This window comes from Gorilla gorilla, chromosome 4 (assembly GCF_029281585.2).
Source record: "Gorilla gorilla gorilla isolate KB3781 chromosome 4, NHGRI_mGorGor1-v2.1_pri, whole genome shotgun sequence".
Classification (NCBI taxonomy): Eukaryota; Metazoa; Chordata; class Mammalia; order Primates; family Hominidae; genus Gorilla; species Gorilla gorilla.
The window spans coordinates 137,215,058-137,234,563 of NC_073228.2; the positions used below are offsets into that span (position 1 = coordinate 137,215,058).

The 19,506-nt window shown below is 51.2% G+C and overlaps 1 protein-coding gene across 3 annotated transcripts in view; it reads right to left on the bottom strand.

Annotated features, from left to right (window-relative positions):
• FSTL4 (follistatin like 4) overlaps window positions 1–19,506 on the bottom strand; it is a 413,052-nt gene that overhangs the window by 115,329 nt on the left and 278,217 nt on the right. For all 3 annotated transcript variants that reach the window (XM_031011434.3, XM_055386609.2, XM_055386610.2), the window contains 2 exons: window positions 7,813–8,006; window positions 4,008–4,131 (listed from right to left, as the gene is read on the bottom strand). In XM_031011434.3, the coding sequence (XP_030867294.2) occupies window positions 4,008–4,131; window positions 7,813–8,006 (318 nt within the window). The remainder of the gene's footprint in view (window positions 1–4,007; window positions 4,132–7,812; window positions 8,007–19,506) is intronic.

The following is a 19,506-nucleotide window of genomic DNA, read 5'->3' on the forward strand; positions in this document are numbered from 1 at the left end:
GGCGAAAAAACAGATGCAAATTCACCAGATGACCATATCATCTGTTTCATAGAGTTGCCCTGGCTGCAGTGGTAGTGCTGTAGATGAAAACACTGTTTTCCTTTCTGCTTGCCTGGAGCTTACACATGTCAGAGGTGAGGAAGGGTGTTTGGCTCCCCTACATTCAGCACCCCAGGTCCTCCTGACACTCTGCCTGTGTGGTCACCGGACCTTCACACGTGAAGCCCTTTATCTGCTAGCTGCTCAAAACCTTCCCATGCATCCAACACATTCGTGGGCTTTGATCTCATAGGAGTAATTAAAAGGACAACTATTTTCTAAAAAGCAGAAGAAACTTGCAATGAATTTGAAGTGAGAAAAATCCTTGTTTTAGCAACGTGTTTTCCCCTGATCCCAACCTGAGCACTCAGAACAGTGCAAAAACCATGCATTATCGAGAAGCTTTTTAGATGAGCAACTTTGAGGTTAATTTACTGTGATGAACAGACAGGGCCAGCACACACCTTGCTTATGGTGACCCTGGAGCCTGGGTCTCTGCCATGGCAGGGACAGGTGGCACTACTCCTTGTTGGGGTGGTGGGGGGTGGCGTGGGGAAGGAGAGGCAGAGGGCACTGCTGGAGAAGGACACTGAGCCCTTAGTTCCTAGATCAGCCTGTGGTTTGGGAAGCCAAAACAATGCAAAGAGAATGTTTAGTTGACAAAAGGAGGAAGTGGGGGCACCCTCATATTTCATTCCTGTCCCTGTACAGAGAGAGGCAATTGGGAGCCTTGGCTCCATCTGACAATCAGAAAGAGACTTAACTGACTCCCATGACTAGGCACTGCCTGCCACCCTGGAGGAGAGTCACCTGTTCCTCAGAGCCAGGAAGGGGGTACAGCCCCATCATGAACCAGCTCAGCACAGACAGCCACCAGCTGTGGGACTCCTAGCATCACCCCTGACCAGCTGCAGACTGTGGCAAGCATGGCCCAGCCAGGGCCAGGCCAGCTGCATGGGAAGACATGATTCAGGAGACCACCCCCACAAACCTCAAAAACTGATAAATACAACTTCCTTCTCTGGGTACAACAGCCCCAAACCCATCATCCTTTAGTAAAGCGATTGACTCCGCATCGGTAGGCTACTGAGCTGGAGTCACCCCACAGACCTCACCCTGCCTTATACCCAAGGACGCCAGCAAAATAGAGACTAGAAAATAAAATGCTAATGCCTCAACCTCTGCCAGCCCATCAGCTCTAGTTTTTAAAATTAAATCCAGAATGTTGTTGCTGAAATGTTTGAGATATTACTTTCTGGGTTTTAGTGAGATTTCTTTAATGCCCATCGATTGCTGGGTAATAACTTGTACCTATATGTCTCATTTCAGTTACCTATTTAAAATTTGCTGAACCATAAATCTATTACCAGAGCTATGGGAATTTAGTTTAGAGTTCCTGTGACTTTGAAAAACCATTGATCCCCATATGCTCCAAGTGGCTGCATGTCAAGCCTTTATAGTGGGGGTTAACTCATTTTGCGGCTTCCTTAATGGCTGTGAGTTTACGTTTTATTGCATATCTATTATTTGGGCTGGGCTGTGATGAACGGTTTGGCTGTCTGGTTCAAAACAAGTCCAAAGCGACAGCAGAATCTAATTTGCTTTAAAAATGATGATTATAAAGCTTTCCAAATAATAATCCAGGAACGAAGGGAGCTGACACCACATTGCTCTGTATGAGACATGTGGCTGGAGGTCAGGTAATGACGTCCTTCCCTTTCCAGGGTAGCTCATGTTTATAATGACCTTACTAGGGAAGCTGGAGAGGCCTTCTCTTTCATCATAGGCAATAGGGATGCTTCCATTTCCTTGAGAGCAAAGCCAAGAGCTTGCTGTTTGGCCCCAGACCCATTCATGGGAACTGTGCTCATAAAGCAGAGGCTGCTATGGTACCAGGCACCAAGATGGTGCCCAAGCAGTGCTATAATCTGCTTGATGACGGCATCTGGGACATTAAGTAATGATGTCTGGTATGCCCCACAAATCCCTGAAGTCCAGTCTTGGCCTCTGGCTCTAAAAATGCACTGAGCTTTTCCTTCATAACTCCTTTGGCAGAGGGGTCTAGGCTCAGAGAGTGTTTTTGGGAATGTCTTGGAACTATCCCCAGAGAACATGTTGCTGCTTTCCTGACTCAGAGAGCTGCTGTTCCTGTAACCTGACATAGCTGCTTGAGCCTACTGTTGTTCATGTTCCATGGAATCATCAAGGAGTCTCAGTGAGGGGAGGCGGGTGGGGAAGATATTGCCAGAAGTGGACTCCGAGGGCAGGAGAGAGGGTCTTGTCCAGTGATATGCAGGTCAATGTTTAACAACCGGCTCCCTAGAGAAGAAAAAATGTCCCCCCTTCCCCTTTTTGGTAGCAGATGTGTGGTGTGAATTTCTATGATGTAAATATTCCCAACGTGGCCAATTTAAAGCGACCAAGTGTCTAACTGTTTGCTTGTAAAATTCCTGAAAATTTAACAATGAGCTCTCATGAACCAGGTGTGGGGAGTTGTGGATACTTCCACACATTCCAAATGTATTTCCAGATGTATTTCTGGAAATAATCTCTTTGGCCCACAAGACAAACACCTCCGCAGCAGGATAAGCCTACCAGTCACTCTCACCTTATTATGAACCAACATAGGCAGGTATGAGTTTGACTAGTGGGCGGGGAGGAGGATGACGGGGACCCTGCACAGTCACAGTAAATCAAGCAAAGCTCTGGAACCTGGGGTGGACTTTGGTGCTACAGATGATATGAACTGGAAAGGCCCCTGCAACCACGTCAAGCTCATGGACACTGCCCATAGGGAAGAACCATGCTTGTTTCTCTCCTCTTATGTCATCCAAGTACCTCTCTATTTGCCACAAGAGCCCTTCTTGCCAACAAATCACAAGGATCCCTCTTCAGGCCTTGTGAAGGTGTGGAATAGCAACAGCCCAAAGAGATGTCACTCTGAAGCAGGAATACTTTGCTGGAAAAAGGGAGTCCAGGTAAAGGCTGGGGTTGAGGGAGGATACCAGGCTCTGTGGCTCAGGGTACTCAGTGCCCCTGGGGGTGGGGTGGGCTTGCACCCACCTCTTGAATGCCAGGGCTTGCACTTAGGAACTGTGAGCTGGCAGGTCACACCCAAGGGTATATGCATTGCCCACTTTAAGCAGAGCTTGAACATCTTCCAATGTAAGGGGCTTCATCTCTTTTGGGCCAAGGATGTCCCCTCTAGTCTCCAGCGTGGGCCCAGCACTGCCCTTTCCTCTCCTCTCTGCTGACCCCTGCCTGGAGCTACGCATGGCTCTTGTATCTTGCATTTCTTGTAAGCCCTGTCCCAGCACCACCTCTGGTTAATGTAATCTCTTGGAAGATCACCTCAAGTAAAAGATACAGGTCCTGAAGGCATCCCCTCCACTTGCATATGCATGAGGCACTCTCTGGAGGGGCACTCAGAGTACCTCCTCTGTTTTCAAAGAGCACCCACTTTCCCTTCTTCTCCAGGGATCCCCTCCCTCTCTTCACGTTGGACCCTCACTCTCCATTGTCCTTGGGTAGTCACTGCTCCCTGCTGCTGCATAGCCAAGCCTCCAGGCCCTCCTTCAGGGTGTTTTCCTCCAGGCAGGGCTCCCCACATGGCCAGGCCCTAGCCTGAGGATAGCCCTAAAATCTGCTTCCTTCTCCTTCAGTCATAGAACCCCCAAAGGGTGTTCACAGTGCCCTCACAGCTATGCTTCAATTACAGTCCTGGGCCCCTCAAAGAGCGAGAAAAATCTTTATTCAAAAGGAACAGGGCAAGCCCTCTCTGGCCCCATCCACTCTCCGTTTAGTCTTTTCTTAAAGCTCAGGCTTTTTGCAGAACAAATTCACCAGCTTTCCTCTGTATAAGAAACCAACCTGGGAGACAACTGAGGACAGACTCCAGGCACCCAACAGCATTTTGGTGCAGGAGCACCTGCAGAAATAAGCCCTTTTCCCACTGGGACCCAACTTACGGAAGGCCATGTAGAACTCGCGGAGGGTCAGGGAGCTGTCACTGTTGTAGTCGTCAAATCGGAGGAGGTCACCTGGTGAGCAACCAAGTAAGTCTTCATCCAGGTCCTGCTTCTTCAGCACATGCTGTGGGGTGAGGAGGAGAACAAGGCCAGAATCAGGTGAGTTTAGAGTCATAGGCATTGATGAAAATGACTCAGGCCAAGAGGGAATCCAGGGACAGCTCAGTGGGCCTTGAGGGGTACCTGAAGCTCTTTGGTTTTGTCTTGTCTGACTCCTTCATTTTATGGATGAGAAAACTGGGGTTCAGAGAGGGGAAGTGGCTTCCCCAGGTTCACACAGTGCTTGGGGCAGAGTCTAGACTAGAGCTCAGGTGTGTCTTTTCCTTGTCTAGGCAGACAGACCCAGACAGTCTAAGATGGGAATCCTTGAGGCCACGTGCTCTACTGCTGTGTGCTATAGATGGGGAGACAGGAGAGAAAAGACCCCATCGGATAAACCCAGCAAACAGTGGCTGAACTCAGTGTGGGGACAGAGGTCTGCCAGCTTCCAGCTGCATAGAGCTGGAGGTCACTGCTGCATCATGCACCCACCCATCAGCCCTTACCCATGGCAGGCAGTGCTGCCCAGACACAGCACACTCCCAGACCCGTCCGTTCTATCCACCTAGACCTGAGCTTCGCCCCTGCCTGCCTTGTCCTGCCCAGGACACAGATGTCCACCCTTGTGACTCTGGCACGGAGGCTACAGACATAGGCTCTGGTAAACTCCTCTCTGGTTGTGGTCTGAACCATAGGACACAGAGGCTGCCCAGCATGATCAGCCACACGTCCCAAGGTAACTAAGGGTAGAAATTCCAGGCACCCTCACTAAGCTGGAGCGACAGCCAGAAGCCAGTGTGCTCGGAACTGAAGGTCTTGCAGGGAAAATGCTCAGAAGGAAATCTCAGAAGAAAGAAAATGATTTTATTTTATTTTGGTGCGGGGGGAGGGGGGCAGAGGCATTTTCTCTTTATTTAACATCCTCAGCTTGGTCTGCTGTATTAAAGGCAATTTAATGTGATAATGTTAAAAAAATGACCCTTCACCAAGCAAGTAAGAGTGTTCAATAAAAGGGAGATCAACCATAACGCCTGAGATCAATCTTCCAAAGATGGAAATTTCCCTTTGTCTATTTCTGCATTGGAAATTGATTAACTTTTCATAGGACTGACAAGTTCTTCCCCAGCACCTTTGATTCAGTGTCAAGGAAAGGCCCACTTTAGCCGGGCTCTGCTTGGCAGATTTATGAAATGGACTTTAACTATATTAAATTTTAAAGAGGAAATCATTGTCCAATTACCACGCTTGTTAATGGCTTCAGGTGCCTCAGGCCACATATCTGCCAGGTTAGAATGAAGTGCCTGGTAAGGCTCTGTTTACCTGGAGCCATGTGGGCCTGGATACCAAGAGCTCATAGCAGCTTCTGTTCAAGACAAGCTGATGCCACCTGCCCTTGGTGCTCCCTGCTCGGTAGTTTGAGGAATTGCCAGGTGGTTCTTCCTGCAAGTAGCTGTAACTATCAGGACCTGGGATTTTCCCAGAGCAGCCTGAGTCACCTGCAGGTCCCTGGCCCTGCCCCTCAGGGTCTTAGCCAGAGCTGGGGCCTAGTGCTGATGCAGGTGGTCACAAGCTGGCAGGGTGGTTGCCCCGGGGGCAATGGGCAGCAAGCCTCCTGGGATGCAGGCCTTGAATGGGCTTGCACGAGCCACTCAGGTATGGGTGAACAGAGCAGAGTCATCTGAGATTCCCAACGTGCTTCCTGGAAGCAGGCTCAGGACTGGGTGGGACGGAGGGCCTACATTCCAAAGCTTCTGGTGGCTACTCCTTACTAGGGTTCTGGGGGTACTTGCTGTCCCTACAGACCTTGAAGGAACCATGTGGTGCCTCTTGGTGGGAGCCATTCTCTCCAGGGAGATTCCAAGTGCCCTGAGGAGAGCAGGTGCATGCAAGTCAGCCTGCCAGGGTTTCATCTCAGTTCCATCATGTCCCAGGCAGTGAACAACTCAGGCAAGTTGTCTGATTTCTTAGAGCCTCAGTATCCTCATCTGAAAATATCTGTGAAGTGGGATAATAGTCGTCCCCTCCTTACAGCAGAGGATGGTCGAAAGATTTAAGGAGGAAATAATAATAATAAAAATGATGATGATGGCAACAATACTGATGACCTCTCTATTGAAACACACCATGTGGCCAGGCACAGTGGCTCACACCTGTAATCCCAGCACTTTGAGAGGCCAAGGTGGGAGGATCACCTGAGGTCAGGAGTTTGAGATCAGCCTGGCAAAATGGTGAAACCATATCTCTACTAAAAATGCAAAAATTAGCTGGGTGTTGTGGTGTAAGCCTGTAATTCCAGCTACTTGGGAGGCTGAGGCAGAAGAATGGCTTCAGCCTGGGAGGCAGAGGCTGCAATGAGCCAAGATTGCGCTACTGCACTCCAGTCTGGGTGACAGAGCGAGACCATGTCTAAAAAAGAAACATACCACATGCCAGGTACCACTCTAAGCCATTCACTATCTTAGCTCATTTAACCCTCATGATGACCCTGTGAGGTTCACAGCTGAACACAGAGGCACAGCGAAACGACATTGTCTCCCAAGGTCCACTAGCTCATACATGCTGGACGCAGCACTTGACCTTAGGCAGTTTGACTCTAAAGTCTGCATTCTTTGCCACTATCCTACATAACAACGAACTCTTCTGTGTTTATTAATCATAGGTCAAGGGCCTAGCTCAATGTCAAGCACATGGCTCAATGAATGTTAGGGCACTCCCCACACCACTTCTTCCCAATGACCGGGCCACAGCCTTGAGAAGGTCCCTGTGCCATGTTTAAGACATCTTTAAATTGGCATCAAAGGTGGGGACCTGTCTTTATTATCCATCCACTGGGTGGACAGTCTGTGGTCACAAGAAAAAGGCTGCCCACCGCCCCCCACCACCCAACTCGGGGAGGCTGATCTCACTCTCCTTGCAGATCTTGCACCTGCCTGGTGCGGCTCTAGGGCTACAGACCCTTAGAAACAAACCAGTAAGCAGAAGTAGGAATGCAGGCCCCTCCAGCCCACCCCAGCTTTTCTACCATCAGGACCCTACAGGCTCCTCCCTGCAACTGGCAGTGGCTGTGGCCCCAGTGAGTGAGGTCACTCTTTCCTTACTTTCTATGCTGCAGACACTAACTACCCCTGCACCACCTTGTAGCTCGACAAAGGACATGTGTGCTGTGTTGAACACTGCAGTCTCAGGGGAGGGAGGCAAACCACAGGGTGTAATGCAAGTGTTTTCCCAAATGAGAGCAGGGCTTGGTGGGGGTTGACGGGTAAACACAGGGCTTTCTGCAAACAAGCAGTCCAAGGTTTGGGTTCTTGATCTTTGGATACTAAGGAGCAGTGATGTCCTAAGGTAGAAGACTTGGGGACTTCCAGGTTATAGCTCCAATGGTGTTCAATGGAAACCAAGCACTGCTTCCTTGTAACTTTTCTGCTGAGTAACTAATCCTACTCAAGGAAGAAAAGATTGATTTCCTAGTCAAAACATCAGAGACCAGGCCCTCTGAAGTGAGTTTTTTGCCAGATAGCTGAGAGGGCCTGAAAGCTTGTTTGTAAATAGAGGCTAAAGGTGGCTGGTGGGAAGAACCTGACCTCATTTTGTTTGTGAGATGTTCTCAGAGGTATTGAACACATGCTCTTAGACACCAGGGGGCCGGGGTGGGAAATGGAAAACTGGATTCCTCCGTCATGTGACTTTCACTGAACATGATGCCCACCTGAGCCAGTTCGGAGCTGCTGAGGTGGCCATTGCCATCTGCATCTAAGTCCCTGAACAGAGATTCCACCAGGAGGCGCTTCTGGGAGGCAGGGTCTTGTCTTCTGTCTCCTTCTTGGAGTGGCTGCAGGCGGGTCTGGAGTGCCAGAAGGACATTCTTCAAGCGGGCGTAGCCGGCCATGGTGCACGTGTCACCTGAAAGAGAAGGTGAGGTTATTATTTTGAGACTTATCCCGTGGTCTTGAGAGAACATTCTTGCCGCTGGTCCATTCATCTCACTCACAAATAGTCACTAGGCATTCACTATGTGCAGTGCATGGTGCAACTGTCGTCGATGGGACTTGTTTGTGTTCTGCTCACCAATCCATCCCATAAATATTGATCGAACATGGAATGCATGCTACACATGATGCAAATGCTGGAGGGAATCTGTCCATCCGACAAATATTTGTTGAGCACCACTACAAGCCAGACTAGAGTGACTGCCAGATGGAATGGGAAATTCTTCCAGCAGAATATATAGCGGCAGCCCCACAGAGGCTTTAGGAAACCTGCCCCCAATTCCATTTTGTAATCGCTGGTTTTTGCCTTAATCCTACCTTAAAGGCTGCTTTTGAATACTTGGCCTCCTAGATTAGGGAGTTTTAGTTAACAGGACTAATAAGCCCTGCTTATGTTAATTAGGCACCCTCCCAGAGCTGGATTACTTCAAAACAAACATATACACAAGTCTATGACCAAGAAACAAAAAGAAGCTTTACAACGTTAAAACCGAAGCACACAGCTTGTTTTATCCCAGGCGCGCTTGCTGAACAGCATCAGAACCGTGCAGTGTTTGGGGAAGTAAGGCCTGGGATGCATTGCAGCATGGCACAGTTTATCTTGCTGGTGACGGGCTTCTAGGATGGACATCACGCAGGGCAAGGTCCATACACTGGGACTGCAGGAGTGTCAGCGGAGAGGGCAGTCCCTCCAGCCCCACTTCCAGTCTCCCTGGGGGATGAGTACTTCCAGCGCCTGACTTTGCTGAATCCTGGAGAATACGCATGGGCTCCTCACTGACCATTCCAGGTTGAAGGCCAATGGGTTGCTGGAGCCTGGGGCTCTTCTCCTTAATTCCAAGGCCAGTTTAGGGCCTGAGATAATATCCCAGAGTTGGAGAGTCAATAGAAAGAAGTGTTAGAGAGCATGAGCTCTGAGGTCCCCTGGGTTTGAGCTCTAGCTCTGCTGCCATCAGGCATGTAGCCTTGGGCAGGGTGCCTCAGTGATCTCATCTGTGAAGCAGAGATACCAGTGCCTCCCACACGGGTTTGTTACGAGGATTAAGTAAGATGTGCACATACAGGCCTTTGCACCAGCGTGGCACCCAGTAAGGGCTCATAACATGATAGCTACTCTCTCCCTTGTCATTATGGGAACCACATTTACTGAAGAGCAATCATCAGGGAAGCTACTGGGGGGAAAGGGATGATGGGGAAGTCTGTCTGTCTGTTTCTCTCTTCCTCCCTTCCTCTTTTCCTCCCTCATACCCTCCCTTGATAAGCCTGGACAGCCCAACCACTTTTTCTTGTGCTTGTTTGTATTTCTAGATTTTCTTCCAATTTGGGGTCAATTGATTTCCGTCAGAAACAGATGCCCATTACCATTTCCTCCTGCATGTTTGTTTAGAAAAAAATCAATTGTTGTGTTCAATATAATCAGATCTATTTGCTCTCTGGGAGTCTTCATGCTCTGACAAGAATGCCTCTCTCCCACCCCCTCACCTTGCCTGCATCCCTCTTTTGCCTGGTAGGATATTGATTCCTGGGGGTTCTTGGGGCCTCCAGTTGGCAAACCCAATTCTCAAGTCTGTAGAGCTACATGGCATTGAAAATAGTGGCTTTGTGCCCCTACAAAACTTGCTGGGTTTTTCCTTTTTCTGGGCCTGGATAAGGATCAGTTTTGGGGAAGGGGAGGAATAGTTTTGCCTGAGTCTAGCTCCTTACTCCCTGAAAGAGGCTGAAACTTTGTCCTGGGAAATAGACCAGAAGTGGGGGTACAGAATGAAAGTGGAGGTGGGGCCAGCTGCTGGGGTAAATGGAGATGGATGTGTGCCTGTGTGGAGGGTCTGCAGGAGCCAGCATTTCTGCAGCCCCCAGGACTTCCTGGAGTGGGGGGCATTTATACCCAGATACTGAAAAACTGATGTACACAGCAGGTGGATATGGTGTCAGGAAGAGGCTGTACTCAGAAACACCAGTGGACAATCAGGCTCCGAAGAACATGCTGCAGCAGGGCCACCTGAAGGTGAGGACAAGCCGGGTCAGAAGGGCAGGATGCCCCATCCTTGCAGATCCCCCCAACCTTCCTCCTGGACCTTGGTGGGGCGTAAACCACTTCTGAGCTGCCTGCTGCCCTGGGCAAGATTCCTTTCTGGGAGCCTCTTGTTTCGTCTCAGGACCCCAGTGGCCAGGCCGGCCTAAGCACGGAGAGCGCCCTGGGAGTTCTTGGGGTCACCAGCTGGCAAACCCATTTCTCAAGTCTGTAGAGCTACACGGACTGGCGTCCCCCTGTGAGCAGGGGTCTGCAGCTAGACAACACCTCCAACACTGGCAGGTGGGGGAAACCATCCAGGTGGGTCTTGCTGGGATGGAAGTGGGGTGCTGCAGCATCCTCCCCAGGCTCGGCCCCACCTCACATCCTCACAGCTGCCTGTGAGTGCAGACTTCTGGCTGCTTCACCCTGGCAACTGCCCAACAGACACCTTCTGGTCAGGAAGGTATGTGTAGGTCTAGAAGTCAATCATCTGGGGGAAAGGGGTGGGTCCTCCAGGTCTCCAGCATCAGCTCCCTGAGCCCACGGTCCCACCCCCTGCTAGGGCCCACACGGGCCAGGCCACTCCCATCCTTTTACCAGTGTTTATTTACATACTGTGTGCCCGATGCCGGGCAGCCTCTAGTCCTGGGCACTGTGGGTGCCTGTGGTGTGAGGCCAAGGGAGGGATGTTCAGGATGAGACCTGTAGGATGAGGAGTTGCGGGAGGAAGCAGAGGGAAGAGCAGGCCAGGAGCAGGACTGCGCGTGCAGGAGCCATGGTGTGGCACGTCTGGAGACTGGTGAAAGCTGGTGGGGCTGGGCTAGAGGGGCTGAGTCAGGTGGAGAGTGAAACAAGACAGGCAGGAGAGGGCAGTGGGACAACCCAGGCAGAGCCTCCAAGGCTTTGGGGAAGTGTGTGGCACCGCACATCATGCTGTTCAAAACTTCCTTTGTCATTTCTTCCCTTTACTGAGGGCACTCCATGCCCGGGCCAAGCTCGCCACTGGGGTCCTGAGATGAACCAAGGGATTCCAGGAACAGAATCTTAAATCCTTCTTTACCCCAGGAGCAACTGTGCTTTAATGAGTTGCAAGAGAGAACTTTGCCCAAACTTAAATCATGAAGTCATTTGTCCGAAATTACTGAGCTCCTCTGGTGCCCGACAGCACTGGGGAAGGGCCGTGGACCCTGGAGGAAAGGCGGCCTGATGCTCAGAGCTCTGCTTCTGTGCATCCTGATCACAGTGATCCTTTGGGATCACTCGAGATCCCAAAGTCCAAATTCGCTTTTTGGGAAGGCTTTTGAGCCTTCATCTCCAAGGGCTGCCCTCTTGGTGGCTCCCTGCCTTCACTCCCTGCCTTTGTCATCCGAATTCCACAGGGCTTGAGGTGGAGTAGGGGAAGGAAAACTTCCTTCTTTGCCTTCTTCCAGCCCCCAGAGGCAGACGCCCCAAAGCTGCAGCCTCCAGCTCAGTCTCCCTGGATAGCTTTCCTCCCTCACAGCTGGCCTTGGCTTCCAGGATAGATATCTTCCTAGCAAGGTGTGTCAAACTCATAGGTTACCAAATTCCAGTTTTATTTTTACATCCCTGCCCCCTGCTGGTTTCACCGTGGGGTCAGATAGGAGTGACTTAGCTGTGTGAAGCACTGGGCATTTTGGACACCACCGGACATGTCTTCAGCTAAAGGCTCCCTCCCCTCTTCCAGCTTCAAACATTTGTCTAATTCTAGAAGAAATACATGCCCATCAGAGAACCACTTGGAAAGTGCAAATAAATATAAAGAAAAAGAAAATAAATCATCCCGAAATCCACCTCCCAGATGCAGCTGCTGTCAACACACTGCTGGCCAGATGTGAAGCTGGGCCCTCTCCATGAGTGACACTGAGCCTATTATTGAAATGAGCTCTTTCACGTAGTCCAGCCCTCGTCTGCTGTGTGGGCTCCGAGACCTGTTTTCTGATCTTCCTCCTATTCTCCTCAAATTCCAATCATTGGCCGGGCGTGGTGGCTCACGCCTGTAATCCCAGCACTTTGGGAGGCCGAGGCAGGCGGATCATGAGGTCAGGAGATTGAGACCATCCTGGCTAACACAGTGAAACCCCGTCTCTACCAAAAATACAAAAAATTAGCCGGGCATGGTGGTGGGCGCCTGTGGTCCCAGCTACTCGGGAGGCTGAGGCAGGAGAATGGTATGAACCCGGGAGGCATAGCTTGCAGTGAGCCGAGATCACGCCACTGCACTCCAGCCTGGGAGACAGAGCGAGACTCCGTTTCAAAAAAAAAAAAAAAAAAAAAAAAAATTCCAATCATTTTGGGCAAGAAAGTGTCAACACTCAAGGTTCATGTCTTTCTTATCTTCACCCCAGTCAGCCCTGCCTACCTGCCCAGCAATTCCACACAGGTGACTACAAGAGAGGTGGGGGGTATGGAGGGACCGAGGGGACTTCAGCGGCACTGATCACTGGGCATGCTCCTGCCCAGGGGCCTGGCATTGACTATCCCCCTGGCTGGAGTGCTATTCACCCAAATCTCCACCTGGTGTACTCATCTTGGCCTCTGCTTAAACATCACCTGATGTAAGCTGGCACCCCTTACCTTCATGATTCTCCGTGCCCTGACACTGTGTGTGTTGGGCCTGGCTCCCAGGTAGGGAGGGAATCACATCTCTCTGGACAAGGGCAGGGTCCAGTCTTTGCCTTGGTCCACAGGATACTTTACTCCTTCGGAGGGAAGGTCCCTGGGGTGTGTGGCAGAGGCTTGGGGACCACCCCACTCCTCCCTGGTGCCCGTGTGGGTGATGGTCAAGATGATGTTGAGAATGATAGTGGCAGGCCGGGCGCAGTGGCTCACACCTAGAATCCTAGTACTTTGGGAGGCTGAGGCAGGTGGATTACCTGAGGTCAGGAGTTCGAGAGTATGGTTCGAGAGAATGCCATAAGGAGCCCTGAGCTGGGGCCCAGATCCCATTGCCAGGGCCTCTCTAACTCAGCCTGGGATGGGGAGACTCAGAATACAGTTGAACTTCAGCATTGATTAATCCAGAGGCGTGACTCTTCCAGAGAGAAGGTGGGATGCTTGCATATAACCTTGACGTCCATGCCTTGAATGAGGCTCAGCAGGGGCTGCCAGGTTGGGACCCGCAGGGGACCTGCTTCATGAGTGGGCAGGACCGCCGTGATTTGGACTGCAGAAGTTTCTGCCCACATGTTTGGAAAGTCATTTCAGTGTTTTCTCTGAGTCTTGCTGGTTTCCAGGTAAAGAGAAATTTGTGTTGTTATAAATAAGGGGATTTTGTTTTTGCCTTTGTGGTAACCTTGGCTAAGTCAAGCCTTACAGTGAGGTTTGGAGAATTTCAGGGAAGCCTCCTCCATAGCTGGAAATTCCCTAAGCTCTGAACACAGCTGCCCTTTCTCATGCTGCCCCACCCCCTTCCTGTCTTCAGGCCCAATCCACCTTGTCTGCAGGAAGCTTGTCCACTTACACACACACACACACACACACACACACACAGACACACACACACACACATGCACACACACACGGGACTGCCTTCTCCCTCAGCTTTCCTTTCTGCCTGCTATGAAATCCTTTCTGGGTGAGGCTTGCCCCAGCCTTAGTTTGGGCTCCCCCAAAGCAGTCCCTGAGATGAGGATCTAGGGGCAAGCAGCATATTTGAAGACGATCCCAAGAAGTGCTGGAAGGAGCAAGAAGTAGACTGGGAAGGGAGAAAAGCCAACAAAGGGTTCACTCATGAGTGGGTTGCCGCTGTGGGCAATGGGGGTTCAACCCCATGGGGTCCTCAGAGGGACTGTGTAGAACACACCGCAGAATTGCTTCACTGAGGTGGGAGGGAGCCGGGATATTTTTCTACTGACTTCCATCCCTATTAGCTGAGGTTGCTCTTGGAGGAATTCACCACCTCCAGCTAGCAGTTCTGGACCTCCCAAACGAGGACTGAGTCCACGCCTGAGACCAGAAAATGTCCTCAGGCTGAAGCTGCAGGTGCCTGGGATTGGATGCTCTTGGCAAGTGTTATGGGGAATCGTCCATTCAAGCTGCACATTACCTCTGGGGTTGACTGAGGGAAGCTGGATGGGTGGCTTTCAGCATCTGCTATGTCCCCTTAACGGGATTACATGTTCTGAGCAGGCAGGAATTGAAGTGGACAGCTCCCCATGCAGCATTACAGTATGAAATGCTTGTTGAATGAGAGGACCAGAGTCCTGTGGCTCCAGGGCATTTTCATGAAGCTGGAGCCTGGGTGATGGGCTCACCCTGTAACAACCTTGTCTAAGGTCTTTAGGGGGACACAGACTTCATCATAGGCTGCTGTGTCTACCTGATATTAACACTGCTAATGACAGTCACCACAAGATCAGACAGAACACTGGATGGAGGATCAGAAGACCACCTGACTTCAGCTGTGAGACCTTAGGAAAGGCATTCACTCCCCTGCCCTTCCTACTCCTATTCCCTATCTTAACATGGGGATAATAATAGCTTCTTATTGCCTTCCAGGGTCATAGCATACAAGGAAATGTGAGGACTTAGCAAGTGGTTGGCGAGGCCTGGGGTCTTCTCTTGGTGAGATGAGCTCAAAGCCCCAAGGGAGGGGTATGGCTCATTTGTCTTTGTCCCCTTTACTGTGGGGTCTGGGACAGGTTGGCAACTAAATCAGTGCTCACGGCTAAACAGAAGACAGAAGATGTCCTGATCCTCTCCCTCCCTCCTGACCGCCAGTGCACATGCCCCATCTGGGGCTTCTTGGGGAGAGATGCTGCATGTCCTGGTAAGCCTGACACTGACAGAGTCATTGGCAGGCTCTGTGAAGGGCTCAGCCACCTTCCTGCCAGCCTGGGTGCCCTCCATGCCACAGGGCTGGCCTGGCCAGCCCCTGGCCCTGGCCTCAGACTCCTTGCCAGCACATGCGTGGGGCTCCTCCTGCTCCCAGACCAGGCCTGCTTTGGCAGATAAAATACTGATCAGCTTGCTGAGGAGCCCAGAGTGTGATCCTATTTTCATGTCAGAACTTGGTAATGAACTACATTTATCAAGCCCGTTCTCCATGAGAAAGGTCAATCGCAGATCCGGCTAAGTTGTTATGACACCTCATTAATCTAGTTCCCTCAATAATTGTCCCTCTTTGAAGATTCTAATGTTCTCTCATTCCCACTGCACTCCCTTCACACAGAGGAAGATGATTATAGCAGGAGAACAGGCACATCCACATTTAATTTTTGAGCAGAGGGAGATAGGTAGCAGGTAGCAGTCTCTGGAATTAAATGTCCATCAAAGAAACACTTTCTATTGCAAAACAAAGGGAAGCAAGGGAGACATTGTAAATATTCCATCAGCCACTTGTGCCCCTGCCAGACTGTGCTCAAAGGGACCATCTTAATTCTGTGGCAGGTGAAGCTCCTGTAAAAGGCGTGGGTGGGGCTGGGAGACTCCGAAGAGTCAAGGGGAGGGAGGCGTTGTGTAATGTGGGCAATGTGGAAAGTGCTACACAGGCCGTCGGGAGCTCAGATTCTGAGAGCGAGACAGGCCATGTGGTCAAGGCCCAGGCCTTGGATCCTAGGGGTGAGGCACCTGCATGGTGGTGGGGCGGGAAAGTGGGCTCTCTCTTGCTGCCCTGTCCTACTCTCTCACTGCAAGGTGTTTCTTCACCAATTCCTTCAGCCTCCCTCGCCTAACACACCAATCCTGCCTAACGGGGACCCTCGTGTGCTGCCCTGTTCTCTCTCGCCAGCCTTCTCCAGCCTTCAATTTCTGTGACTTTTTCATCGACTGTGGATCATCAGGTTCCCTGTTAGACTGTGAGCTCCTCCAGTGCAGGGGGGCCTTGCTTACAGGTGTACCCCCAGCACCTGGCCCAGCATCCACACATAGAAGGGGCTCATTCAGTGTCTGTTACCTGTATGACTGTGGAAGACGGGTGGCAGGTGGGCTTGGAGAGTGGCTACAGCCCTGCCCTGAAGAGGAGACAATCCCAGCCACCCTGCACCATGGTGACGGGTCTGGATCTCTGGAGGGGGCTAGTGCCTGTGTCACCCATCATGTCAGTTCCTTGGGGGGCATGCTGACCATGTGGTACATGTGGCCATGCTCACTGAAGCCCAGACCTCCATACCTCACCCAGTGGGGACAACCCAAAACATGCAATGCTGTTCCCATGGAGTGAACTCCAGCATGGCCAGGCTAGGGGTGGTGGCGAGGTGGTCTCTGGACACTAGGTTGCATAGAAGTGTGGTGGGCACAAGGCAGCTGCCTGGGAATTGCTTCTGGAGAGGAGGAGGAAAGCTTCTGCCCTCTTGTCTTGGCATTGCTGGTCAGGAGAGCCGTGGATCACCCTGTGAAGAGGCCAGCTGGGTGCCCTGTGCTTGAAACAGCCACCCAGGTAAGGAGGCCTGTGGATGAATTTGGCTATGGCACAGCTTCAGGAAAGACCGTGTTTTTTGCCCCGGCTCTGATCAGTAAACGAACAGAGCCGACCCTGTGGACCATCTGTGTTCCTGGGGACAGCTTTATACACAGGCAAAATGTGGGGTCAAGGTGGGTGGGGGGAATCCCCAGGCCACTATAAGACCCCAGCCCCATGAGTCTCCGGGGTGCTGGAATCTCCCTTCTTGGGGTCACTCTACTCTCAGGAGTCCCCCTTTGAAGAATATCCAAAATGTACTGGAGAGGGGAATGCAGGACATGGCTCAACATCATGAAAGAGCTCAGCTGCCACTGCTGGAAGCAATCCCTTTGGGGAAGGGGGTGTGGACCTAAGGGCAAAGGCATGGGGAAGAAAGACTTGCCTGGGTGGGGGATGGTGGGTCTGCTCTGAATGCCAACAAATGGGGTGAGGATCTCTCTTCCCAAACCAGACACAGGCCATCCCTGCAGAAACCACATAGTAACCAGCCACTCTCTGGAGCTGCACTCACTGGGCTCCAGCCCCTCTTCAACCTGGCAGGGTGGCTAGAGCTCAGATCCCCAAACCTCACCTGAGAACCCCCCAGACAGGCCCAGGGGAGAGACAGGACATGCCCCCATCCTCTTGGCTGCCTGTCCCCCAGACATTAGCAACACTGGTTCCCACACTTGCCCCATTAGCCTGGTAAGTCATGTCATGTGCTGCCCCAGCAAAGCTTCGATCTTCACCACCAAAGCAAAAACCTGGCTTAATTGTCTGGCACCCATGTTATATAGCTCAGCGTGGCTGCGTTACAGGGGCCTCAGTTGTGATGTGTCATTCTGAGGTCTATTTCGAAACTGCTAAGCTGCGCAAAGAACAAGCAGCATTTTACTCCCAGATCTAATTTAGGAGCTGCTGTAACTTTGCTGGAGTTTAGCTTAAGAGGAACAGATGTTTAACTTGATGTAAATTCATGAACATTAACAATCTTTCTGCTGCCATTTCTGGGAAAATTCAATTAACAATAAATGCCAAAACCAATGGGCTTATCTTTAAGATACATTTTAGCTAACATGATGTCGTTTCACTGACAGTGTTGACTGAGCCACAAAACTCTGAAAATTCCAAGAGATTGTTACACACATATGATACAGTCTTCTCACAATCCCCAAACAAACATAGACAGGTGTACTGGAAGTCGTGCCACCTGGTAACCCACTGCCGCTGTCCCCTGGGGTCTGTGACTTCTAAGTGAGTGGGTCACTATCCCCTTCTCTCAGCACCCTGTGGCGGTGTTTATGCCTGTCATTGGCCTAAAACCACTGGCTACTCTAGCCTTGAAGGCCCTCCCAGTGGTCCCAGTCTGGCTCCACTGACTTCCCAGTCCCTGCCAGAAAGCCCACCCGCAGAGCTCGCTCCCAGGTGCCCCACTCCTGGCAGACCCTCTCTTCAAATCTGACTTTTCTGCCAAGGCCCAGTTCCACAGAGCTGTTTCCATCCATTCCAAACCACACACTCTGGACCTTGGCTCTGTGAGCCTGGAGGGGTTTGTCCTTGTCCTATCTCCTAGACTGAGCTTCTTAATGCAACGACTGCTCCCAGCATCTTTGCATCTCTTGGGTGAATAGCTTCACGTTCTTAGAGAACACTGCTAACAGGGACCTACGGTGGGCATACCTTCACCAGGTGCTGCAGCCTGCCCATGGCCTGGAGGAACTCAGACTGCCTCCTGTCCCTTCCATCACTTGGAGCTCTCCCTGGAACACTCCTCACTCCTTAGTCCCAACACCAGAACCAGCAATGAGCCAAATGCAGTCATTAGACAGATGGGAAAACTGAGGCCCAGGGTGGGGAAGGGACATGGCTGGACCACAGGGCAGACTAGTAGCAGATCCAAGATCAGAACCCAGATCTCCTGACCCTGGTCTTTCAACCACATAACACCAGGGCCTCAGGAAACTCAACAAAGAACGTGTTTACTCTGGCTTTCCGTAGAGGAAGCCCAGGACAGGCCTAGATGAGGAAACACAACGGTATGGGAGAGCTGCTATAGATTCTCACCTCTAGAAGGTCTGCAGGTCTGTTAGAAACAAATTTTCAGCTTCTAGAAGGGTAGCAAGTATGGGGTGAGGCCCGGAAAGCTGCATTTTAAGAGTCTCTGCTGATTCTGGCACAGATAGTCCACTGAGCACGCTTTGGGAAACACAGTTTTAGCAAACATGCTTACCTTCCCCCTACCGGACAGGGCTCACTTGGCCACCTTGCTTGAGAGCTGACTGGCTCTCAGGAGGGGCCTGGAAGGGAAAACTACCAGGGATTAAGTCAGAAAGAGAAACTGGGTAATAGCTAGAGGGTGCCCGCCTCTCAGCCAAGACCCAGAGACAGAGCCGAGCAGTTCCTTCCAAATCCTGGCTCTTGCTTCCCAGTAAGGCATGGATGTGCTGGTTCCTCTAATTGGGAAACAGAGGCCAGTATAAGGGCTTCAGTGGGAGGAGGGCATGGCTACAGGACTGGGTCTGTCTCTTGTTGAGCTGAGCTGACAGCTATCACAGGCAGCTGAGTTTGCGGCTGAAAGGGTTGGTTCTCTCAAAGGTCACCTGCTGGCATTTGGCCATGCCAAGGTCCTGGGATCCTACATAAGGATTTTGGCATGTGGGTACTCTAGCATCCAGGGACTGGCTGAGGGAAATCAAGTGGTTACAGCCTCTTAGATGCAGCCCCTCATCCTCCCAGGATTCAAGGAGGGCCTTGCATCAAGGCTGCCAAACTATTCTCGGTCAGTTTCCATCTGGTCTTTTCCCTGGAGTCCATATTTGTCATCTCAGCTAATTTTGAATTTTCTAGGTTGAAGGTACTAGGCTCACTTCGGAACCACAAACAGAATCTGCATGTCTAAGGCTTGACATGGCCTTTTACCCAGGGTTAAACACACACAAGGCCATGCAGACCTTGCGCCTGGTTCCCCGGCTGTGCTGCACTGGAGCAGATCCAGCCGAC